We start from the raw sequence: 19,571 nt of genomic DNA on the forward strand, positions 1-19,571 counted from the left end.
CAAAAACCTGCGTCCTCAAACCTCCTCCTCACCCAGTGGGGCACCGAGGCCGGGTCGTGCGAGTTTCTAGGGGCCAACTGTGCACGTCTCTTCCCAACCCCGCACTCATGACTTCGATGGCAGCCCCCGGGGCAGGAGTATTGACACGAGAACTGACAAGTGCTACACGTCAGGTTTCCTCCACCCCAGGGGCCCCCGGAGCCAGGCAGACATTTATCAGCCCGAGTTTGACATGAGCGACTCATCGCCCACCCAGGACACTCAGCCCAGAGATTTCCACACTGAAAAGAAGCCATCTTTGGTGATAAGTAGATTAAGCCAGTTGTCACCAGAAAAACCATTCAGTTCAAAATGTTTTATTCCTCATCCAGCAGGCCTGTCATGAGCTCTCATCCCCATGTGGGGACAGTGATAACTTGTCCAGGTAGCAGCTGAGCTGCGCTTTTCACGCTTAACCTTCAGTAGCTCCACGAAGGAGACACATCACCCACTTGAGGACGCAAAGGCCACCTGCCCATCTGGTCCGACCCAAGCCCACGCTGAACTCACACGACACTGCCTGGACCCAAACCCCAGAGAGACGTGGAGATGGGTCATGGACAGGTCAGTGACCAAACAAGGACTCCTGCTGGACACTGGTCTACCTGGCCGGGTCACAGCTGAGGAGAGCCCAGCTCTCAGATGCTGTGACACAGACGCGGGGTCACAATCACTTCATGGTGGTGGAGCAAAGCCCAGGGCACCAGCATCAGTGACCAGAGCTCTGAGGTCCAGTTCTCTGAGGTGACATTTCCCGGCACCTCGGGATTGCTACGGCTATGACTTCTATTTATAAGTTCTGCACGTGTCACTTCCAGTCCTCACACCAGCCTCGCGGGGCAGGTGTCAACAGCCCCGCAGTTCCAGGTAAGCACCCCGGGGGACTCAGAGCTTGAGTTCAACCCTAGGCCTGGTGCCCCAGGGCCCCGGCCACTGCGGGAACAGCTTCCCACACCCCATCGGAGGGCGACAGCAGGCGGCTGAACTTGCAGACCCCGGGTGACTTTCCTAGTTTGATCATCCAACTCTAGCCGTGGAGACGGGACTCAGCAGGACCCGGGGGGAGGCCTGGACATGCAGATTGTCAACAAGGGCCCTCGGGGGCCACTATAAAGTGCCTTTGTCCTCAAAAGGGAAGCAGCACACACGCAGCGCAGGAGTGGCGACACCGCCCTCCTGCGAGGGCCGGAAGGTTGAGCCCTCCGTCGCTGCTTCCTATCGCCACCGTGGCCAACGACCACGAACGTCACACGGTGCAGATTTATCATCTGCTTCCGCAGGTCACGAGTCCGAAAGGGGCCTTGTGAGATTTCAAATCAAGGTGTCATCAGGGCTGAGTCCCCTCTAGATGTTCCGGGGAGGATAACCCGCCTCCTTGGCTCGTGGCCGGTCCATCCTCAAAGCCAGCCGCGTGGCACCCCCCAATCTCTCCTCCTGGGCCCCCCCTGCCTCCCTCTCCTGTCTTATAAGGGCCCTGGTGGTTGTGTCGGGCCCACCCAGAGAGTCCTGGAGGACCCCCCCCCAACGTGAGGGCCCTAAGGCAATCACATCTGCATAGTCTCTTTTGCCACGTAAGGGGACACAGTCACAGGCTCTGGGAGTAAGACGTGGCCATGCACGGGGGAGGCGTGGCTGTGTCTGCCACATCCTCCTTGCTGCTGTGGCTCTGATTTGGGACGTCAGCGGGATGATCAATGTATAACGAGATGCCCAGGAGCAGGCAGGCGGAGCCGAGGGGAGAAGACACATGTGGAGGAGAAGGGGGCGCCCCGGCCTGGGAGGGGTGCAGAGCCGAGGGTGTGGCCTGAGGGTGTCCCTGCCTGCCTGTCCCCTTGTCTGCACAGTCACCGTGAGTAGCTTCTCCCACAGAAAATGGGGATTGTGACCACAAGGCGTGAAGGAGCGAACTCGGGGGAAACAGGTAGCGACTCCGGATAACGGGGTGCTGTTCTTACTGCCAGCAAGCCGTGAGGACAGGTGGAAGCCCCTCCTGCACATGCTGGTGCCACGTGGCACAGCACCGAGGATGTGGGAAACTTCCAATGGCCACACGCCAATGCCCACCAGCGGGGCACCTGGATGACAAAACGCTGGCACTCTTTCTTGTGACCTGAGGTCCCACCTGCTACCAGAGAGTGGGGACACAGTTTACTGGCAAAGCAAGGGGACTGCTTGCCCTTCCCGCCCCCCTGTTGTGTGCCAGGGCCCTCCTGGCTGCGGGGGCTGGGCGGGGTGGGGACAATGAATGGGGGGCGGGGCCGCCAGGTCACAGTGGGGGTCCCCTTTATATATGAGCCTCCCCAGAGAGCCCCTGCAAACCAGACCAACATCAACACCAAGAGCAGGTGGGCAGGCCTCGGCCCTCCTCCCCACCCCCAAGGCCAGCTGCAGGCTCCGCCTAGGAGCCTCCACACCTCCCTCCACCATGGTCCGGTACCGCGTGAGGAGCCCCAGCGAACGCCCGAACCAGGGGTACAGGCAGCAAGGGCACGAGCAGGAGCAAGGACCCGAGGGCCAGGAGGAGCCGGGCCTGAGCCCCGAGAGCATCGAGTTCTACGGCAGGACCTACAAAGGCCGCCACTGCCGCTACAGGCGCAGATGCTGCTCTCGGAAGAGGCTGAACCGGATCCACAGACGGCGGCGACGCTCCTGCCGAAGGCGCAGAAAACGCTGCTGCAGGCGGAGGCATCGCAGAGGTCTGCCCCCCTCCCCCGCCGCACCCCTCGCCCACCCCGTGAACCCCTAGGGACCCCAGGCCCTTTGCACCTGCGCCACTGCACGGAGGGGCAGGAGGGAGGCAGGGACCCCACCCACCTGGCAGCCCCCAAAAGCCCCCCTCCCCACCCAGATTCCCTAGACGCCCCTCTGAACCAGAATTTTCTTTCCCAAAAGCCTGCAGGAGGAGGAGGAGAAGATGCAGAAGGCGCTACTACTAAACTTCCTGCGCCCACCGCCCCTGGCTGGAAGTTAAGGAGAATTCACCTGCCCAAGAAACACCACACGAGGCCATAGCAACTCCCCCACGTCAGATGCCCGAGCCCTGAGTTGCCGAAGAACTCACAAGATCTGAATAAAACAAGCAAAAGTCACCTGCCAAATAAAACTTGACGAGAAACTCAGAGGCCTATTGGGGGCTCCTTTGCACAAAGGGCAGACCTGGCTTCCCGGGGCGGGTGGGGCTCGGCGCCCTGAGCGCGTCTGGTGTGTTACCCCGAGACACTGTCCTGTCCTCTGTCACGTGTCCTTTCCTGGTGCCAAAAGCCACGCTATCACACTACTGCCGTGACACCCCCACCTCTGGCCTGGGCGTCTTCAACCAAAGTCAGGCTCTCCTGAACCACATCCTACCCCATGAGAGGGGTGAAAGGTCACCTCTGGCTTCCCTGCCCAAAGACTGAGCCCTAACTCAGTCACAAAGATGTCTTCAGTGGCACGCACGGCAGAAGTCCCTGGGCGCCAATGTTGTGTGGCCGGGGGGAGTGTGAATTGCGGGAGGAGAGGAACAGTACACGCCGGAGCCCCGCGGTAGGAAGCAGGTCTGGCTTGCTCCAGCAAGAGAGCAGGGGCCGGGCTGTATGAGGCTGTCTTGGCCAGCACGTTACCCCAGGACTGCCCTCCCTCCGGAGCCTCGGGGAGAACCCACGCTGCTGGGCACGGGGGGCTGCCTGCACTCCTTGGCTTGTGACTGCGTCACTCCACCTCCTGTCTGAAATCTGAAATCTGCCACTTGTGACAATCTCCCCATCTCAAGATCCTCAGTGACATCTGTAGTTTCCAGGATAGGACATGGATATCTTGGAGGGTCATCATTCTACCTCCCACAGCCACTGAGGATGGGGGGCAGGAAACGGGCAAGATCTGATCTACCAGTTGGAAAGTGGATTCCCAGTGTTTGGAAATGACCACATTTAAAGCCATGGTCCCTAACTCCCCCACACTCCAGGCTGAAATCGTGCTGTACGGGCAGGTGCGACCTTGCAAAAGGGCAGTTCCAAGTGTCTTCAAAGACACTTGTGACCCCAAAAAGCTCAGGAGCCACTGCCTTTCAAGGAGATTTCAGAGGATCACACTTTCAGGCCCCTGAAAGAAAGCATTCTAGGGGTTCTTTAATTGTATGGAGATACGACTCAGACAAAATGCACAGACTTTGAGCGCGCAGCTCGATGAGTTATTACCGAGTGTTACCAGGTCGAGAGACCCAACATTCCCACCTGCCCCAGAAAGTTCCCTGGTAGCCCCACCCACAGGCAGCCACTGTTCTGACCCCATCTTCGAAAACTGTCAATAGTTCCCCTTGGCTGGGCGTTTCTGGGATGGGAGGAGTCTGTGTGTGCCCCTCTTGCTTCCAGAAATTCTATCCCCAACTCTCATCCCAGCTAAACGGGGCCTTTTGCCAAGGCAAACAAGGCAGACAGAGGCAGCGCCCCAGCTGGCCTGGCGTGTGGCCTTTCTGTCCTGCCCTGTGGTTGGTGGGTTGGGTCCCCGAGCGGGGGTGGGCTCCAGGGGCCTTTGTGATGTCAGTGCCCTGCCTCCCGCCCTCACGGCCCCTCACCGCCCCCAGCTGCCTTTTCTCCTGTCCCAGACAGACACGCTAAGTGGACAATGGGTTCCCGCTGTGCCAAGCTCAGCACAGGCCACGGCTCAGGCCACGGCACGGGCCACGGCACGGGCCACGGCACGGGCCACAGGAAAGGCCACGAATCCTCCATGAAGAAGTTTGTGGCCTGTGTGAGTCAAGATAACTTCTCCCTGTCGTCAGAGGGTGAGGAAGATGAGGAGGAGGAGGAGGAGGAGGAAGACGAGGAGGAGGAAGAGGAGGAGGAAGAGGAGGAGCTCCCGGTTCAAGGCAAGCTGCTACTGATGGAGCCCGAGCAGCAGGAGGAGACGGCCGAGGACAGCCCCAGGGCCCAGCAGAGCGCCGAGCCCAAGCAGACGCACTCCTGACCCCCGACGACGGCCCGGGAGGGGGTGTCCACGCTGTTCCAGCCAGAACTTTCAGAAAAGAGTCAATAAAAAATCTCCGAGGAGGCCCCCTCCTCTCTGGTTTCCCCTAACCCCGTCCCCTCTGGTACCACGTGTGTGCACGAGTGCGGGGTGGGTGTGTGGGGTCGGGGGTGCACCCGGAGGGCCACCATCTGCCAAGGGAGGCTGAAGAACAGGGCTTGGTGACCTTGTTCCTGACACCCAGCTAGAGGTCCTCCCCCCTCGGAGGGCAGGGAACTCGGCAGTCTGGACTGGGCAGCGTCTCCGCCAGTCCCATCTCCTGGGCAGGGGGGATTCCTCCCCGAGCCTGAGCACACGCAGGCCTAGAGCACCCAGAGGGACAGTGTCACCTCTTTCAGCCCAAGCCCCGTTTTGCTGCTCTAACTAGTCCTTCCCTGAGAGCACACTGGCTTGGGCGTTCAGCACACCGGGGTTCAAATTTCCTTTCTGCTAGCTGTGCGACCTTGAGCAAGTCACTGTGTGTCTCTGAGCCTCAGCCTGCCCCTCCCTGCTTAAGGGGTAGCCTGAGAACTTCCCGAGGGCCAGTGGGCCAGTGTCGGGCGTGGGGGCCAGATGCTAGGAGGGTCGTGCTGCTGGGGGCAGCGCGGCCCAGCTCCTCCTCAGCACTGACGCTCCCGGGGCCGCCCCCGCTCTGTGACCATCTGTGCCCCGACCTGGAGGCTCCCTCCTGTCCTCCTCAAGGGGTCCAGCCCCAGGGGCAGAGACAGTGCCCCCGTGAGAGTGACGAGCAGAGGGAGCCCAGAGAGGCTGCTGGCGAGGCGCAGAGCCCGGCTCAGCGCACCTTCCAGGGGAAGCCTCAGGCTGTGCCTGCCGCCCCCTGCCCCGGCTCTCACCTCTTTTCCTGGAAGAAATGACAAAGGAGGAAGCATAGACTCAGGGCAATTTGAATCTATGCTCCCTGGTGAAAAGTTTTAAAAATTAAAAATAAACGACAAATGTGATCTCTGCCCTCCTCCCTTGCGGTGCTCCAAGCGGCCACGTCTGGGCCCAGAAGGACCCTGCCCGGGCAGTGGGGGTGGGGAAGGGGAGGCCGCATTCCCGGGGGGGGGGCCCTCGGTTTCCCTGGGGGCTCTGTTTGAGGGTTACCTGACGTGAGGCCACCGCTGGGCCTGCAGAGGGCAGAGGGCAGAGGGCAGAGGGCAGAGGGCAGGGGGAGGCCCCACTGCCCCAAGACTCTCCCCTGCCCCCACCACAAGTGACGCAATGGGCAACTTTGTCTTTTTCTCCAAAGCCCAAAGGTCCACCCGCCCGTCCGTGTGCCCAGCAAACATTGGTGGAGCCCCTGCCGTGTGCCAGAGCCTACGCCAGTCCCCAGAGCCCCGGCAGTAACAAAATGCAGTCCTGTCCTGAGAGACGGGTCACTGTCGTGGGGTTGTGGCTGCCAGAGAGGGCGGCTCTCCTCGGGAGGGCCAGGAAGGCGACAGCAGGTGGGGAAGTGGGGCTCAGCAGTGGGGTGGCCGTGGTGGGGGATCCAGAGGCCCAGAGAGTCTCACAGCACGGCCCCGCACACTGCCCACAGCCAGCCTGCAGAGCCCCGCACAGGCAGGGCCCCTGGAACGAAGCTGCCCGTGCCCACGAATCCCCGTGGACCCGTCGGTGCCTGTACCAGGTGGCCACGCCTGGATTTGAATCCCGGCTCTGCTAGTGCCTAGCTGTGGGACTCTGGGCTGGTTACTCAACCTCTCTGAGCCTGTTCCTTCGTTCTAAAACACAACAATCATACCTGCCTCCCAGGATGTGTGTGTTTCTTAGGGCTGCTGTGTCAAAGTACCACACATTGGTAGCTGAAAACGACAGGAATTTATTCTGTGATGGTTCCGGAGATCGAGGTGTCAGCTGGGGGGTGGGGGGCTGTCCTCCCTCTGGAAGCCTCAGAGGAAAATCCCTCCCTCGCCCTCCCGCTCCCAGGGGCTGCACAGCTCGTCTCGCTGCCTCCACCTGCACGAGGTCTCTCTTCCCTGTGTCATCCCTTCCGTCTCTCACAGAGACACTCGCCACTGGAGTTAGGGCCCACCGCGTGCTCTGGGATGCTCTCAGCCCAAGGTTCTCCGCCTAATTCCACCTGCAAAGACGCTTTTCCCACATAAGGTCACACGGATGGGTTCCGGGGGTAAGACGCGGACATAGATTTGGGGGCCACCATTTGGCCCATTACACAGGGTCGCTGTGAAGCTCGAGGACAAAGCTGCCTGGAAAGGGTGGGGCCCAGAGCCCGGACAAGCGGGAAGTAGGAGGGTGGTTCTCCCTGTGAGCGATTTGACACATTTATTAAGAAATAGACTTCGATAAAAGGGGGTGATAGCAGATCCCGGAGACAAGAGGCAATGCTGTGAGTGGCAACACAGAGTGGGAAGTCCGCGTCGCCAGGACCCGCTGGGGGGGGGGACATGGGGATAGAGGGAGCTCCATGGGGGGAGAAGCGGGGGTGCTGGCCAAGAGTGGCCGAGAGCTAAGCCCCAGGGTCTCAGCCAAGACCTGGGAGCGGCCGGCGGCTTTGGATGGACCCGTGGAGACCGGGGGGAGGGGGTCACAGAGGGCCTGGGGCGCACAGGCCAGCGTGACTTTCCTCCCGGTGCCGGGCGTGCCAGCAGCGCAGAGTGGCTGAAATGCAGCTCCACTAGCAGGGAGGGAAGCAGAGTCAGGACGCAGGGACTGAACGGAGGAAGACGGGTTTCCGGGGACTCCTGTGGCTTGACAGGCCTCTCGGGCTCACGATACCAGGAAAGGACAGACACCCCTTTCGTCATATACGGCCACCAAGCCTTGAAAACCACAATGACCTCCCCAAGACCAGACATCAGTGCAAACTGGGATTGGAACCTGGTCTAAATCTCCTGACTTTAAATCTTGCTGGGCAGGTGGGCAGCGGCCCCCCAGCCATCGGTCTAGTCACTCTGATCATTCATTCATCCCCTGGGCATCCGACGAATTCATCCCCTGCCCGACATCTATCTGGGCACTAACCGTCTGCCGTGCAGACCACCCGGCACCTGCCGCCGGGGTCAGGGCTGCACCACTGTCGCCCAAGCTGCCGGGCAGGGGAAGAAAACGCTGACCATGCCAGTCAATGGCGTTTACTGAGCTATCACTGTGGCCCAGGCCTGAGCTCGCTGCTCGACATAGGCTTTCTCATTTAATTCTTCCGCTGTCCGTACGAGGTCAGTACAAGCATTATCCCTATTCTACAAGGACGGGGACACTAGGACTCGGAGAGGTAAAGGCCCAGGGCTGATTGTGCGGAAGCAGCAGATCTGGGATGTAGATTCGGCTCACTCGGTCCAGTCTGACCCGAGGGCCCTGCCCTTAACCCACAGATGGGACTGCCCCAGGGTGCCCTGAAAGCTGCCCCGCCCTGGGGGTGAGGGTAGGGGCTTTGTCCCAGCCGGGCCGCGTCTGTTACACCCTGAGCCTGTGCCATCATAATCGGCCCCAACTATATAACCAGGGGCCGCCAGGGTCTCTGTAAAGCTGGGCCCGCTGGGAGAGGAGGAGGAGGAGGAGGCCTCTGCCCCTCCGAGCGTGGCCTCCCATGGACACCAAGACGCAGAGCCTTCCTATCGCCCACACCCAGCCCCACGGCAACTGTCGGCCCCAAAGCCACGCCTGCAGCCAGTGCGACTGCAGCCACCACTGCCAGAACTGTAGCCAGAGTTGCCGACGGAACAAGGGCTGCAGCCAGAGCTCCAGCCAGGGCCCGACCAGCCACCGCAGCCCACCGCGGTCCTGCAGCCCAGCCGGCCACCAGAGCCAGAGCCCAAGCCCCAGCCCACCAGCAAAGCACCACAAACAGACCATGCACTCCCACCACCGCTCTCCCACGCGGCCCACCGCCCACTGCAGCAGCTGCCCCAGGAACAGAAAGACCTTGGAAAGCAAGGTGAAGGCGAACAGGAAGAGAAGGGTGGGCAAGAGGATCCACCAGGCGTACAAAACAAAGAGGCGGAACACAGGTACACTTCGGGTGGCGGGGGAAGGGCCACGGGGCCCACGGACGATGGGGAGCAGGTCACTGGACCTTGGGGGAGGTGAGGTGAATGCTTCTGCCTCCAAGCTGGGTCACAGAGGAACCGCAGGCAGGGGTGGAGAGGGGGAGGGGACACAATGGCACGTGGCGAGTGGCATGCACGACGCATTGATGGACTGGTTCTTTAACTGGATGGGTTGATTGGGAGGATGGACAGACAGCAGATTAGCTAGATGGAAGCACGATGGGTTGAGAGGCTGGGTGGATGACCGGGTGGCTGAATAATTCACTGGGAGCTTGGTGAGGTAGACGGATGGGTAATAGAAGTGATCTACGGATGGATGGAGGGGTGGATGGATAGACACAATGGTTGAATGACAGGAAAGTTGGACGAGATTAGCCAGACAGATGAATAAATGGGATTGGATGGATGCACTGGTTGGGTAGATGGCTGATTTGATTATTTGGAAGGATATGGTTGGTGGATGAATTGAATGGATGAGTTTTGACGGCTGAATGAATATTACTGGATGGCGGATTGGAGTAACTGAACTGATGGATGGGATAGATATTTAGACCGATGGGGTAGGACGCGAAAGAATGAAATGTTGACCAGAGTGAATTAATAAATAGGTGGGTGGGTGGGTGGAAGGAGAGTTCAGTGACTGAAGTGCTCAGCTGTTAAAGGTCCTGTCCCTCTCCTCTCCCTTAGGGCGGAGATACAAGTGAGGAGACGGCACTCCCTGGCTTGTTCCTGTATGTTTCACCCAGATGAGAAGTGCCATCACGCGTGGAATGCTAGGACAAAGTCAATCTTTTAGCAGGAACATGTTACTACGGTGATTTCTATGCAACATTGATTAAAGCTTGTACACTGGATGACTATCCTGGAGTCGGCATTTTGATTTCTCTAGGATTAGGTGTCACATTTTTGGGGGCCTCGTGGGGAAGCAGAAAACAGGGACGAGGTCACGTGGGGGCAGGGACAGGCCTGTGATGGGATCTCATGAACACAGAAGGGGTCTCTGCCAGCACAGGGGCGGAAATGAACAGAACAGGGGAAGATGCCAAGAGGCCTTGAGTGTGGGTGGGCAACACTCCTCCCTGGCCCTGTACGTCCCCACACTCGGGCACACATGCACAGACACACACATGTGGCGCCCACAGATCCATATACTGCTCACCTGATCCACAGGTATCTCACCCAAAAGCACGTCAGGAGACAGGAAGAGGGGTCAGGAATGTGCATTTTGTAGTCCAGAGCGTTCCTGAGCTTGAATCCTGTGCACTTATTGTGACACAGGCTGTTTATCAACCTCTCTGAGCCTTTTCGATTCTATAAAATAGTCCTCAAAGCTGCCACTTCAACAAACTTTTACTAAGGGACCAAGTCTGTTCAGGGGCTCTGCGAGGCTCTGGGAACACACACAGAGGACACAAAAGGCCCTGTCCTCATGGAACTTGCAGTCCAAACACAAACACAAGACCTGCTGTTTAAGACAAGTTGTATGAGGGAGTGGGGCGAGGGGACGTGGGGCAACCCGGGAAGGCTCTGTCCCTCCAGAACAGCAGCACCAAAGCCCCCGTGCGGGAAAGGGCTTGTGTCCTAAAGACCGGAGGAGCTGCAGGGGCCACGCAACCAGTGGCACAGGAGGCGGGAGCCAGACCACCTGGGAGCTCAGAGGGAGGAGCTCGGAGGGAGGAGCTCAGACATGATTCTCAGTGTGAAGTGGTCACGGGAGGGTCCTCACTGGCTGGACGACAGGGTCTGGTGTGTGTCTTCGAAGATGGCGCGGCTGCTGCATGGAAACTGGAATACTGGGGCAGGAGGGGGCAGAGCAGTGGGCAGGATGGTGACCTGTGCTAGGTGAGCACTGGGGATCTTCCCACACAGGCAGGTTGGAAGTTCCTCCCAAGAGCATGCCCAGAGCCCTGCCTTGCTCCTCCTCCTCCAGCAAACATTTACCGAGTGCCGACTTGCATAGACTTTGGGCTACGGCCCAGGAGGGCAGATAAAGGTCCCCGCACCCACGTAGCTTCCGACTGAGTTAGGGGACAGATGTGGACACAGATTACTAGTTTTCTCATCCGCAAAATGGGTGCAGGTGCTCACGCTGGGACTGGGAGGGGTGAATGGGCTGGCGCGTATGAAAGCCCCTAGGCCCAGAGCTTGGCACGCAGTAGGCACTCAGTGAGCCTTCGCTATTAATTCAGCACAGAAAGGACGAGATGGTTTCTTGAGAAGGAGCACTGGCCACCAGATAAAATGATTTGGGAAGGGTCAAAGTCTCATCATGTAAATTAGCTTCTGACCTTCAACCCTATCAGCTTAGGTTTTAGGGTCACACTCAGGTTTGCTCTGGTTCCCATGCTCCCAGCGGTGGGACGGTGGACCAGTCACGTCTACTCTGAGGCTCACTTGCCTCGTCTGTCTGCTGGGGGTCACGACCCCAACCTCGGGTCTCAGCGGGCTCCCAGCACCTGCGCCAGATGCGTGGCCGCTGTGGTTACCTTTTGTGTTTTATTTGGCGTCTGGGCTGCAGGAACGGGGTGAACAGGTGGGGAAGGGGGCGGGACGGGGTGCCTGCGGTGGGGGGAAGGGGAGCCGTGGAGGAAGGCCTTCAGGACTCAAGGCCGCTGAGCCGGGCCCGGGCAGTGGCACGCAGGGCTGATTCAGCGGAAGGTCCCTTTCAGATCCAAGCTGTGTGAGCTTGAGCAAGTCTGTAAAATGGGAGGCTGACAGTGCTTCCCTTGAGGGGTCCCAGTGGGGTTCAGTCTCCTTTCCTTGGGTCCCTTTATCCTCCCCTCACAGCAGGGAAATGTTCCAGGTTGTTTCCACGCACCCTTGTGAGAGGCCACAGGGAAGGGCCCAAGCAGCCTTGGAAATTACCATTTATTGAGCACCTACTAGGTGCCAGAGGCTTTGGCATAAAGGTTGCTACAGAATCCACACACGCCCAGCAACAGGCTCTGTCCCCAGTTTACAGGTGAAGAAGCTAAGACTCAGAGGTGAAATGACTGGACCAAGGTCTCCCGGCAGGCAGGTCTGAGATTAGAGACTCATGTTTTACCCAAAACCTCCCGGGTCCCTATTGAAAATGCAAGGCCACGTTAAGCCACGATGGTCACTGACACCACAGTGCAAAAGAGTCCGGGAAGACCTTCTGGGGAGCATATTTTGGAAGAGGAGGCAGAGAGAGAGGATCAGAGGTAAGGTCGGGGACTTTGAGCCTCACTCACCAAAGGACCTCCCTATTCCCTGGGCGGTGTCCTTTTACGATATGATTACTGAAAGCAGGAGATCTTTTACCAGGAGCAGATGGACCGGGTCACGTGTGTGGCGAAACCAACACTCAGACGAAAGTGGGACAAGCACACAGATACCCAGTCACATATACAAACAAACAGCCACGCACACCCACGCAGACGCAGAGACCGACAGGCACACGGGGACCCCAATACGTACACGCCCCCCTCCACACACAGGCAGGCCCTCACCCCCCGAAACACACGCGCAAGTACACAACTCACCAGTGCACACTGTCCTGTAGACACGTGACGACAAGAGGGAAGCATCCAGCGGCAGGCTCATTCTTTCGCTGGCTTGGCTGGGGTGGGGACAGCAGGTGGGCAGGTCTGCCGGAGCCCCAGGTTCGGGAAATGGAGAGAGACGATACATCCACCATGGAGAGGGTACGCGGATGCTGACTCTCTGGCGGAGAGATTTAATGTAAGTGGGAGATCGGGGTGAAGTGAGGTCTGGGAAATACTGAAATGAGGCCTGGCTTGTGGTGCGGCCGTCCACCCAGTCACCTGCGGGGTGTCACTCCTGAGGCCCAAGTGGTCACTAGGGGGAAACCCAGCGGTCTCGGGTTGAGGGGTGGCGGGAGGAGCGGCCAGGGAAGAGCAGCACAGACCAGGGCGGAGACGCCCATTTGAGGGAAGATTTGGGAGGAAAAACACTTCCACCTCCGCAGGCACACAGACCCAGATTCAAACCCCAGCTCCCCCAGCCCCTCGCTGGGCAGCCCTCGCCCGGTCTCTTAACCTCTCTGAGCCTGTTTTGCATCCCTTGCTTTATGGAGATCCCCGAGGGGCCGTGTTGCTTTCACTGCTGCACCTAGTACACAGCACCGTGCCTGGCACACGTTAGGAGTGCAGTAAATATTTGTTGAATAAATGGGAGGAGGAGGGCGCATTAAAACAACAATGAGATACCCCTTGTGTACCCACCAAATAGGTGAAAATGGAAGAGCTTGATTACAAGTGCTGGCGAGGGCACAGGGAAACATACCGCTGAAGGCTACTGCCGGGGCTAAACGTGCGCAGGCGCGTGTGCCCAGGGTCATGCAGGGAGGCTCAAGGCCACGCTGTTTGCAGGAGCGAAAAGCAACCTATGTGTCCATCCACAGGAGATGGCTAGATGGCCACCCTGAGGAATATGTGGCTTTGAAGAAAAATGGGGTTGATCTACACAGGATCAATGCAGATTGCCAGGAAGTGCTATCCGGGGAAGAGGGTGCAATAGAGAAAGACACACCGCTTGCAGAGGGGGACCTCCTTCACAGAGCAACGCTATTCTTACGGGTCAAAGCACATGCATGTAAGTGCACAGAGAAAGATCTAGAAGGACACGGACTAAGCTGGTGTTTGGGGTTACCTATGGGGATGGGAAACGCTTTTGTTATTTTGTACGAGGAAAAGTGAAAAAGGAACGAGCATCACGGAATGCATCTAACGAGCGCCTGGCAAAGCTGTGTCGGATGTGAGACGGGACAGTACCAGCATGTTGCACAAAACATCAGCCTCTCTCCGGGCTCGCTGTCTGAGCAGGGTGACCCAGAAGGCCCTCCCCAGAGGGATTCAGTGTCCCAGGGCAGGGACAGGCCAGCCCAGCCTGCTGCCTCCCCCAGACCTGCCCCTCTCATACACCACTGGGCCGGGCTCGGGCTCCCTACCTGCCTCATCTCCTGCAGGTCCTCAAATTCTTACCTTGTTCTGCCAGGAGGGCTCCATTCCCCTCCCTGGGCGAGAGCCATCTTCCCTTAGAACTCAGTCAAGGATGACCCCTCCCCCAGCCTGCTCGGGGCCCTGCCAGCTGAGCCAGGTGCCACTAATGCCAGTAGACACTGGGCTTCCCATGTCACAGCACATGTTGAGACTGCCACTGGTCTGTCTGCCCCAAAATGAAGTGCCTCCTTGGAGAGAACTGGGTCAAAGCCAACCTCTCCTCCTGGCGCCTGGCCAGTGGCCTTTGCCACAGTGGGGGCTTTAGATATGAGAGTCTTCTCGTCCAGGCTCTAACTGTCCCCTGCCTGCTGTCTGTCAGTCCTGTGTCTAGCTTCACAGCTTCTGCAAATTCTTTCTCCCCTTCTACATCAATGGCACTTGCTACTTGTCAGTTGCCGACACTTAATTTGTCACTTATGGTCCGTGGGGGCGGGGGGGTGCTGGTTTAGCTTATTAGAACAGTGTTTAAAATGGAATAAATCAGATCCCCAGGGACTTACTGACGGAAAGGGACCAGGCATTCCATGCTTGCGCTTTGTGACATTTCTTTGGGCCACTGGGTTAAATTAATTTGCTTAAAGCCACACAGCTGGTAGAGATGGGGAGCTGGGACTGGGACAGGGGTGTCTGGACCCTCCGACCATTGTTCTCCGAAATCCCCTTTCGTGCCCCTTGCATTTTGGAGCCGTTCACAGAAGAACAGCGACTGCTTTCTCAGAGCCGAGTAGTACTGGCTGCTTCACACAATCTCCGACCTAATGTCTCCTTTCTTCACCTGTTACACAGGGACAGGGGACCTTGGGGCAGACTCTGGCCAAGTCTCCCCAGGACTGGCCTGTCCACGTCATCGCCCCCTGGCCTTTCAGATCTTCTCCTTGGACTTGGTGCCCCTGGCTCAGCACTCCCTCCCCCACCAAAACACACGCTATTTGCTGCTGGGGTAACAGGAGGGAACTTCTACCCCTGTGGTCCCCAACCCCCTGGGGCTGAAGCCTAGTGCCAGTCTGTGACCTGTTAGGAAGTGGCTGGACATCACCTCCTGAGCTCCGCCTCCCACCTTGCCCCCCGCCTCCCCACCCCCCAACAATGGACAAATTGTCTTCCGTGAAACTTAGGAACTGGGCCACGGTGGGCCAGCAGGAGAAGCTTCATCTGTATTTATAGCCGCTCCCGATTGCTCGCATCACCGCCTGAGCTCCGCCTCCCCCCTACCCCCCATCCCTGGAAAAACTGTCTTCCATGAAACCAGCCCCTGGTTCCAAAAAGGCTGGGGACCACTGCTCTACCTGACAAAGCAACCTCTCCTGACAGACGCCTTCAAGCCAGGTTCTGCGAAGCCCCAGGCTCCCCGAAACACCCTCGTCAAGGTCTACCAGCTCCCCAAGCTGTGCTTTCCTCATATCAGAAACGGCAGCACATGATTTTCAAATCACAGGACCAAGGGAGAGATTAAATAAGATAATACACCAAAAAGCTGTCACCTGGCCGGCAGCAGGGGCTCAGCACATGGGGATTTGTTCCCCAGGGTCTCCCAGGGAGTGAGGACTGACCCAGAACTTAGGCGTGGACTCTGCAGGCAGTGCTCTTTCCAAAGCATGAATGTCCCAGCTGTCCCTTACAACTATCTTCACACTCATTTCACAGGCTAGTGTAGGGACATCCGAGGCATCAGGGAATGAGGTGTGTCCCAAGGCCACCATGATAGCTCATGTGGCTAAACAATGTCCCATAGGTTCAGCAGCCAGAGGTCTTTCCACACCCAATCCTATGACGGTTCCTGGCTTTGATGGCTGCCCCACCCTCTCAGGGTAAAATCCAAACCCCTCCCACTGTCCAACAAGCTCTTCCTGATCAATCGGACCCTGGTGAGCCCCTACACTCATCCCCTTGCTCTCTACACCAACTACACCCATCTCCTTTCTGATCGTTATGCATGCCTTCAGCCCCACCACAGGGCCTTTGCACTGGCTGTCACCCGGCTTTTAGAAAGACCTCATTGCCAATGTCATCTCCTCCAATAGGCTTTTCCTAACTGCCTTATCTCACCCCACAAACACCTCATCACTCCATTCTCCCTGTTTATTTCCAACACAGCACTTAGCGAGATCTGAAATTATCGAGGGAATTGCATGGTCTCCTCTACGCCTGCTTGAAGACCCCCGAGTCCCCAGTGCCCACACGCAGTAGGTGCTCAATAATTACCTGCTGAATAAATACTGAAGGAGTGAAATAGATATGTCACTACCCCTGTCTTACAAGTGCGGAAACTGAGATACAGAGAAGCTAAGCTTGTTCCAGGCCACATGCTTATGAAGTGACAGATTCAAACCCAGACCAGTGGATGGCAGAATTCACACCGTGAGCCCCACAGCTCGGGGACCCCAGGGGCCCAGGTTCCCACGGGAACCTTGCTAACCCCTGCCATGCATCAGGGGAAAAGGAGGGTGAAGACGGCGGGGCAGAGGCCGGTTTCAGGATTAGGAGCCCTGACAAAGGGCTGCTCTTCCCAGCACGGCGCTGCCAGAGCTGGAAAGAGAAACTGAACCTAGCTCCCTGGGCTGGGATGGAGATTCTCCCCAGCTGCTCGCTGGGCCCCTCACTTCTGGGCTACCAGGACCTGCCGCACATCTGGCTGTGGTCTGGCAAGCTGTGGACATAGGGCTGACTCATCTGCCCTGTGACAAGAAGTCACGTGTGCCTAGCACTTGCTCTGTGCCTGGCACTTTGCTCTGGGCTTTGCATACATTGCTGCTGTGTGCGGTACAAAAACGCTCATGCTGCAGATGGGGCAAGTGGGACCCCAAGAGGGCAAGTCGCTTGCCCAAGGTCCCGCGGCTGAGAAGCAGAAGGCCTGGAGTGGGAACCGGGCCCCACCTTGCTGTGGAGTCTGACTCCTAAGGGCTTCACACCTCCTGGCTGCCCATGAGCTGGTGCCCGGCCCTGTGGGACCAGACACTTGTCAATCAGCACATTTCCTTTTTCTCTTCTGGATTTGGTTTCATTTTAAATTTAGAAGTTCAGAAAATGAAACCAAAGATAACTGTCACCAGTGGCCACATGTACCTAGTTTATACCCAAGCAGCACTCCTCCTCCTCCTCTTCTTCCTCCCCCACCATGCCTTCTCTGGCCTGTGCTCCCTGGGCTGGGCTCCAAAAATGGACACGAGGGGTGAAGCCACTGTCTGTGGGCTCCAGTGCTCTGCCACACCCACAGGCACCCTCCGAAGATCAGTGACAACAGCAAACACCTCCTGAGTGCTCATTATACACCAGGGGCTCCTCTCACCTGACCCATAAATGCCCATTCAATCCCCACCACAACCCTAGGAGGGAGGTCCTATTATTATCCCCATTTCACAGATGAGGACGCCAAGGCAGAGAGGTTAATCACATGTTCAAGGTCACAGACTAGAAAGTTGCAGAGTTAGAATTGGGTCTGAGTCCAAAGTCTGGCTTTTAATTACACACACACACATATATATATATATATATATACTATATATACATACACACACAAATATACATTTTTTTTTTCTTTTTTTAGAGATAGGGTCTCATTCTGTCACCTGGACTAGAGTACAGTGGCGTCATCATCACTCACAGCAAACTCAAACTCCTGGGCTCAAGTGATCCTCCTTCCTCAGCCTCCCGAGTAGCTGGGACTACGGTACATGTCACCACGCCCAGCTAATTTTTTTTTTTTTTCCTATTTTTTGTAGACACAGGGTCTCACTATGTTGCTCAGTTTGGTCTCAAATTCTTGGCCTCAAGCGATCCTCCTGCCCCGGCCTCCCGAAGTGCTAGGATTACAGGGGTGACCCGTCGTGCCTTGCCTGCTTTATATTATATTTTATCCATCACCCAGTACAGGCTGTGGCCCCCAGCGGTGCTCAGTCGACATCTCTAGAATGACCACAGCACCTAACCCCCTGGAGCACACTGCACAGGACCCAAACAGCCACATCAGCGACTATCACCAGCCCTGGCCACACACACAAATTCAGGGAGCTGATGGGGTCCTAAGCCAGGCTGATTCTGGGCCACCCCGTTTTCACGGGCAAACGCAGGAACCTGGGCTCTGCCTGGGGGCGCCCTGGCGTTCTGAGGCTGAGGACGCGAGGAAAAAGGACCTGGCACCAGGACTTCGGGCAGAGGAGCCGTCTGGGCTGCATCCTGAGAGCTGTCTGCAGAGGGCAGTGTGTGCCGGCATAAGGCCAGTCACCAAGCCCCCGCCAGCCTGGCGAGTCTTTTGTGTGCCCCCTAGTTTCTGGGGCTCCCTACCGGCCTTCATTCACAAATACACACGCCAGCCAGGACCTGCTCCATAGTCTTCCATGACAAACAGAAGCACTAAATCACACACGTGTACAAATTATAGCCCTGATCACAGACCCCGCACCATCCCGAGCCCAAATAGGCGTGCGGGCGGGGAGGGCGGGGGTGGGGGGGTGGGGGTGGTGGTGAAGGGCAGGTGCTGGATGGAGCAGGGGGAGGGGGACCCATGAGGTAGGAGAAGGGGGGGGAGGGCCACCAAAGTAGGTTTTTTGATCACATCTGCAAATACACCGTTTTTCCATAGGTCTCCAAAGTGCATTTGGAGGCGCCCGGCTGTTCTTTCTCCCCAAAATGAAAACAGGGAGGGTGAGAGCCGGGTCCGGAGCACCGATCCCCCAGCCACTGCAAATCACAGCCCCTCCCCAGGCCAGTTTCCCCGGCTGTCGCAGTGGGAGCGCAGGGAGGGCGGCTGAGGCCGCTGGGGACCGTGAGCGCCCCGCCCGGTTTCCTAGGAACTCGGCCCGGCGTCGAGGCGCCCCTCCCGCCCCGCTGAGGGGTTCCTCTGAAGCCTGTGGTCAGGCAGCCGCTTCCTGGGAAGCCCAAGCCAAGAAAAGGCAGTCAGTAGTCGGCCGGCTCCGGCACTACGCGGGGCGGGAGCCGTCCCGGGAGATCTCCTAGGGATTCCTGGAGGGATCCGGCTCCGGGGGACTAGGGCACAGCTCTGCCCCAGGTGGGTGGGGAGCGGGCGTGTGTCGGGGCCAGTCCAGAGCTTCCCGAAGGGCCTGGCTGCAGAAATCCGGGACCGAAGGGTGCAGGGGCAAAAGTGGGGTCGCCAGTCCGAAGGGGATGTCCAGGAAGTGGCCGAAGGTTCAGGGCCGGGCCAGCACCCCTGGATGCAGCGGTGCTAGGGCAGGTGCTAGGCGAAGTCGGGGTGCAGGGTCCCCAGCGAGAGAATACCGGGGAGCGCAAACAGCAGGCAGACACCGGCGCTACCACTGAAAGAGAAACCGAAAGTGGCGCTGGGGGAGTGGCCTACCGGGGGCGTGGTCTTCAGGCCACCGCCCCCCCAGTCTTCGGTTTTAAAGACTGGTGCAGGGGCGGGCGCGGAGCAGAGCGAGCAGCGGCCGTGGCAGCTGCACGGCTCCCGGCCCCGGAGCATGCGCGATAGCCGCCCCGGAGCCCCCCGCCGCCCCGCGCCCAGCCGCCAGGTGAGCCGGGCACAGGGCAAGGAGGCGGGAGGGAGAAGGGAGGAAAGGACCGGCGGCCAGCAGCCGGAGCC

General features: G+C 58.3%; 2 protein-coding genes across 2 annotated transcripts; both read left to right on the plus strand.

Moving 5' to 3' along the window:
* The first annotated feature begins 2,464 nt into the window (after positions 1 to 2,464).
* Positions 2,465 to 3,051, plus strand: PRM2 (protamine 2). The gene is made up of 2 exons (XM_069485696.1): positions 2,465 to 2,735; positions 2,888 to 3,051. Exons 1-2 carry the CDS (start codon positions 2,465 to 2,467, stop codon positions 3,049 to 3,051), a joined length of 435 nt encoding a protein of 144 aa, XP_069341797.1.
* A 1,590-nt stretch (positions 3,052 to 4,641) lies between these two features.
* Positions 4,642 to 4,983, plus strand: PRM3 (protamine 3). The gene has a single exon (XM_069485749.1). It carries the CDS (start codon positions 4,642 to 4,644, stop codon positions 4,981 to 4,983), a length of 342 nt encoding a protein of 113 aa, XP_069341850.1.
* The last annotated feature ends 14,588 nt before the right edge of the window (positions 4,984 to 19,571 follow it).

Source organism: Eulemur rufifrons, chromosome 14, assembly GCF_041146395.1.
Source record: "Eulemur rufifrons isolate Redbay chromosome 14, OSU_ERuf_1, whole genome shotgun sequence".
NCBI lineage: Eukaryota > Metazoa > Chordata > Mammalia > Primates > Lemuridae > Eulemur > Eulemur rufifrons.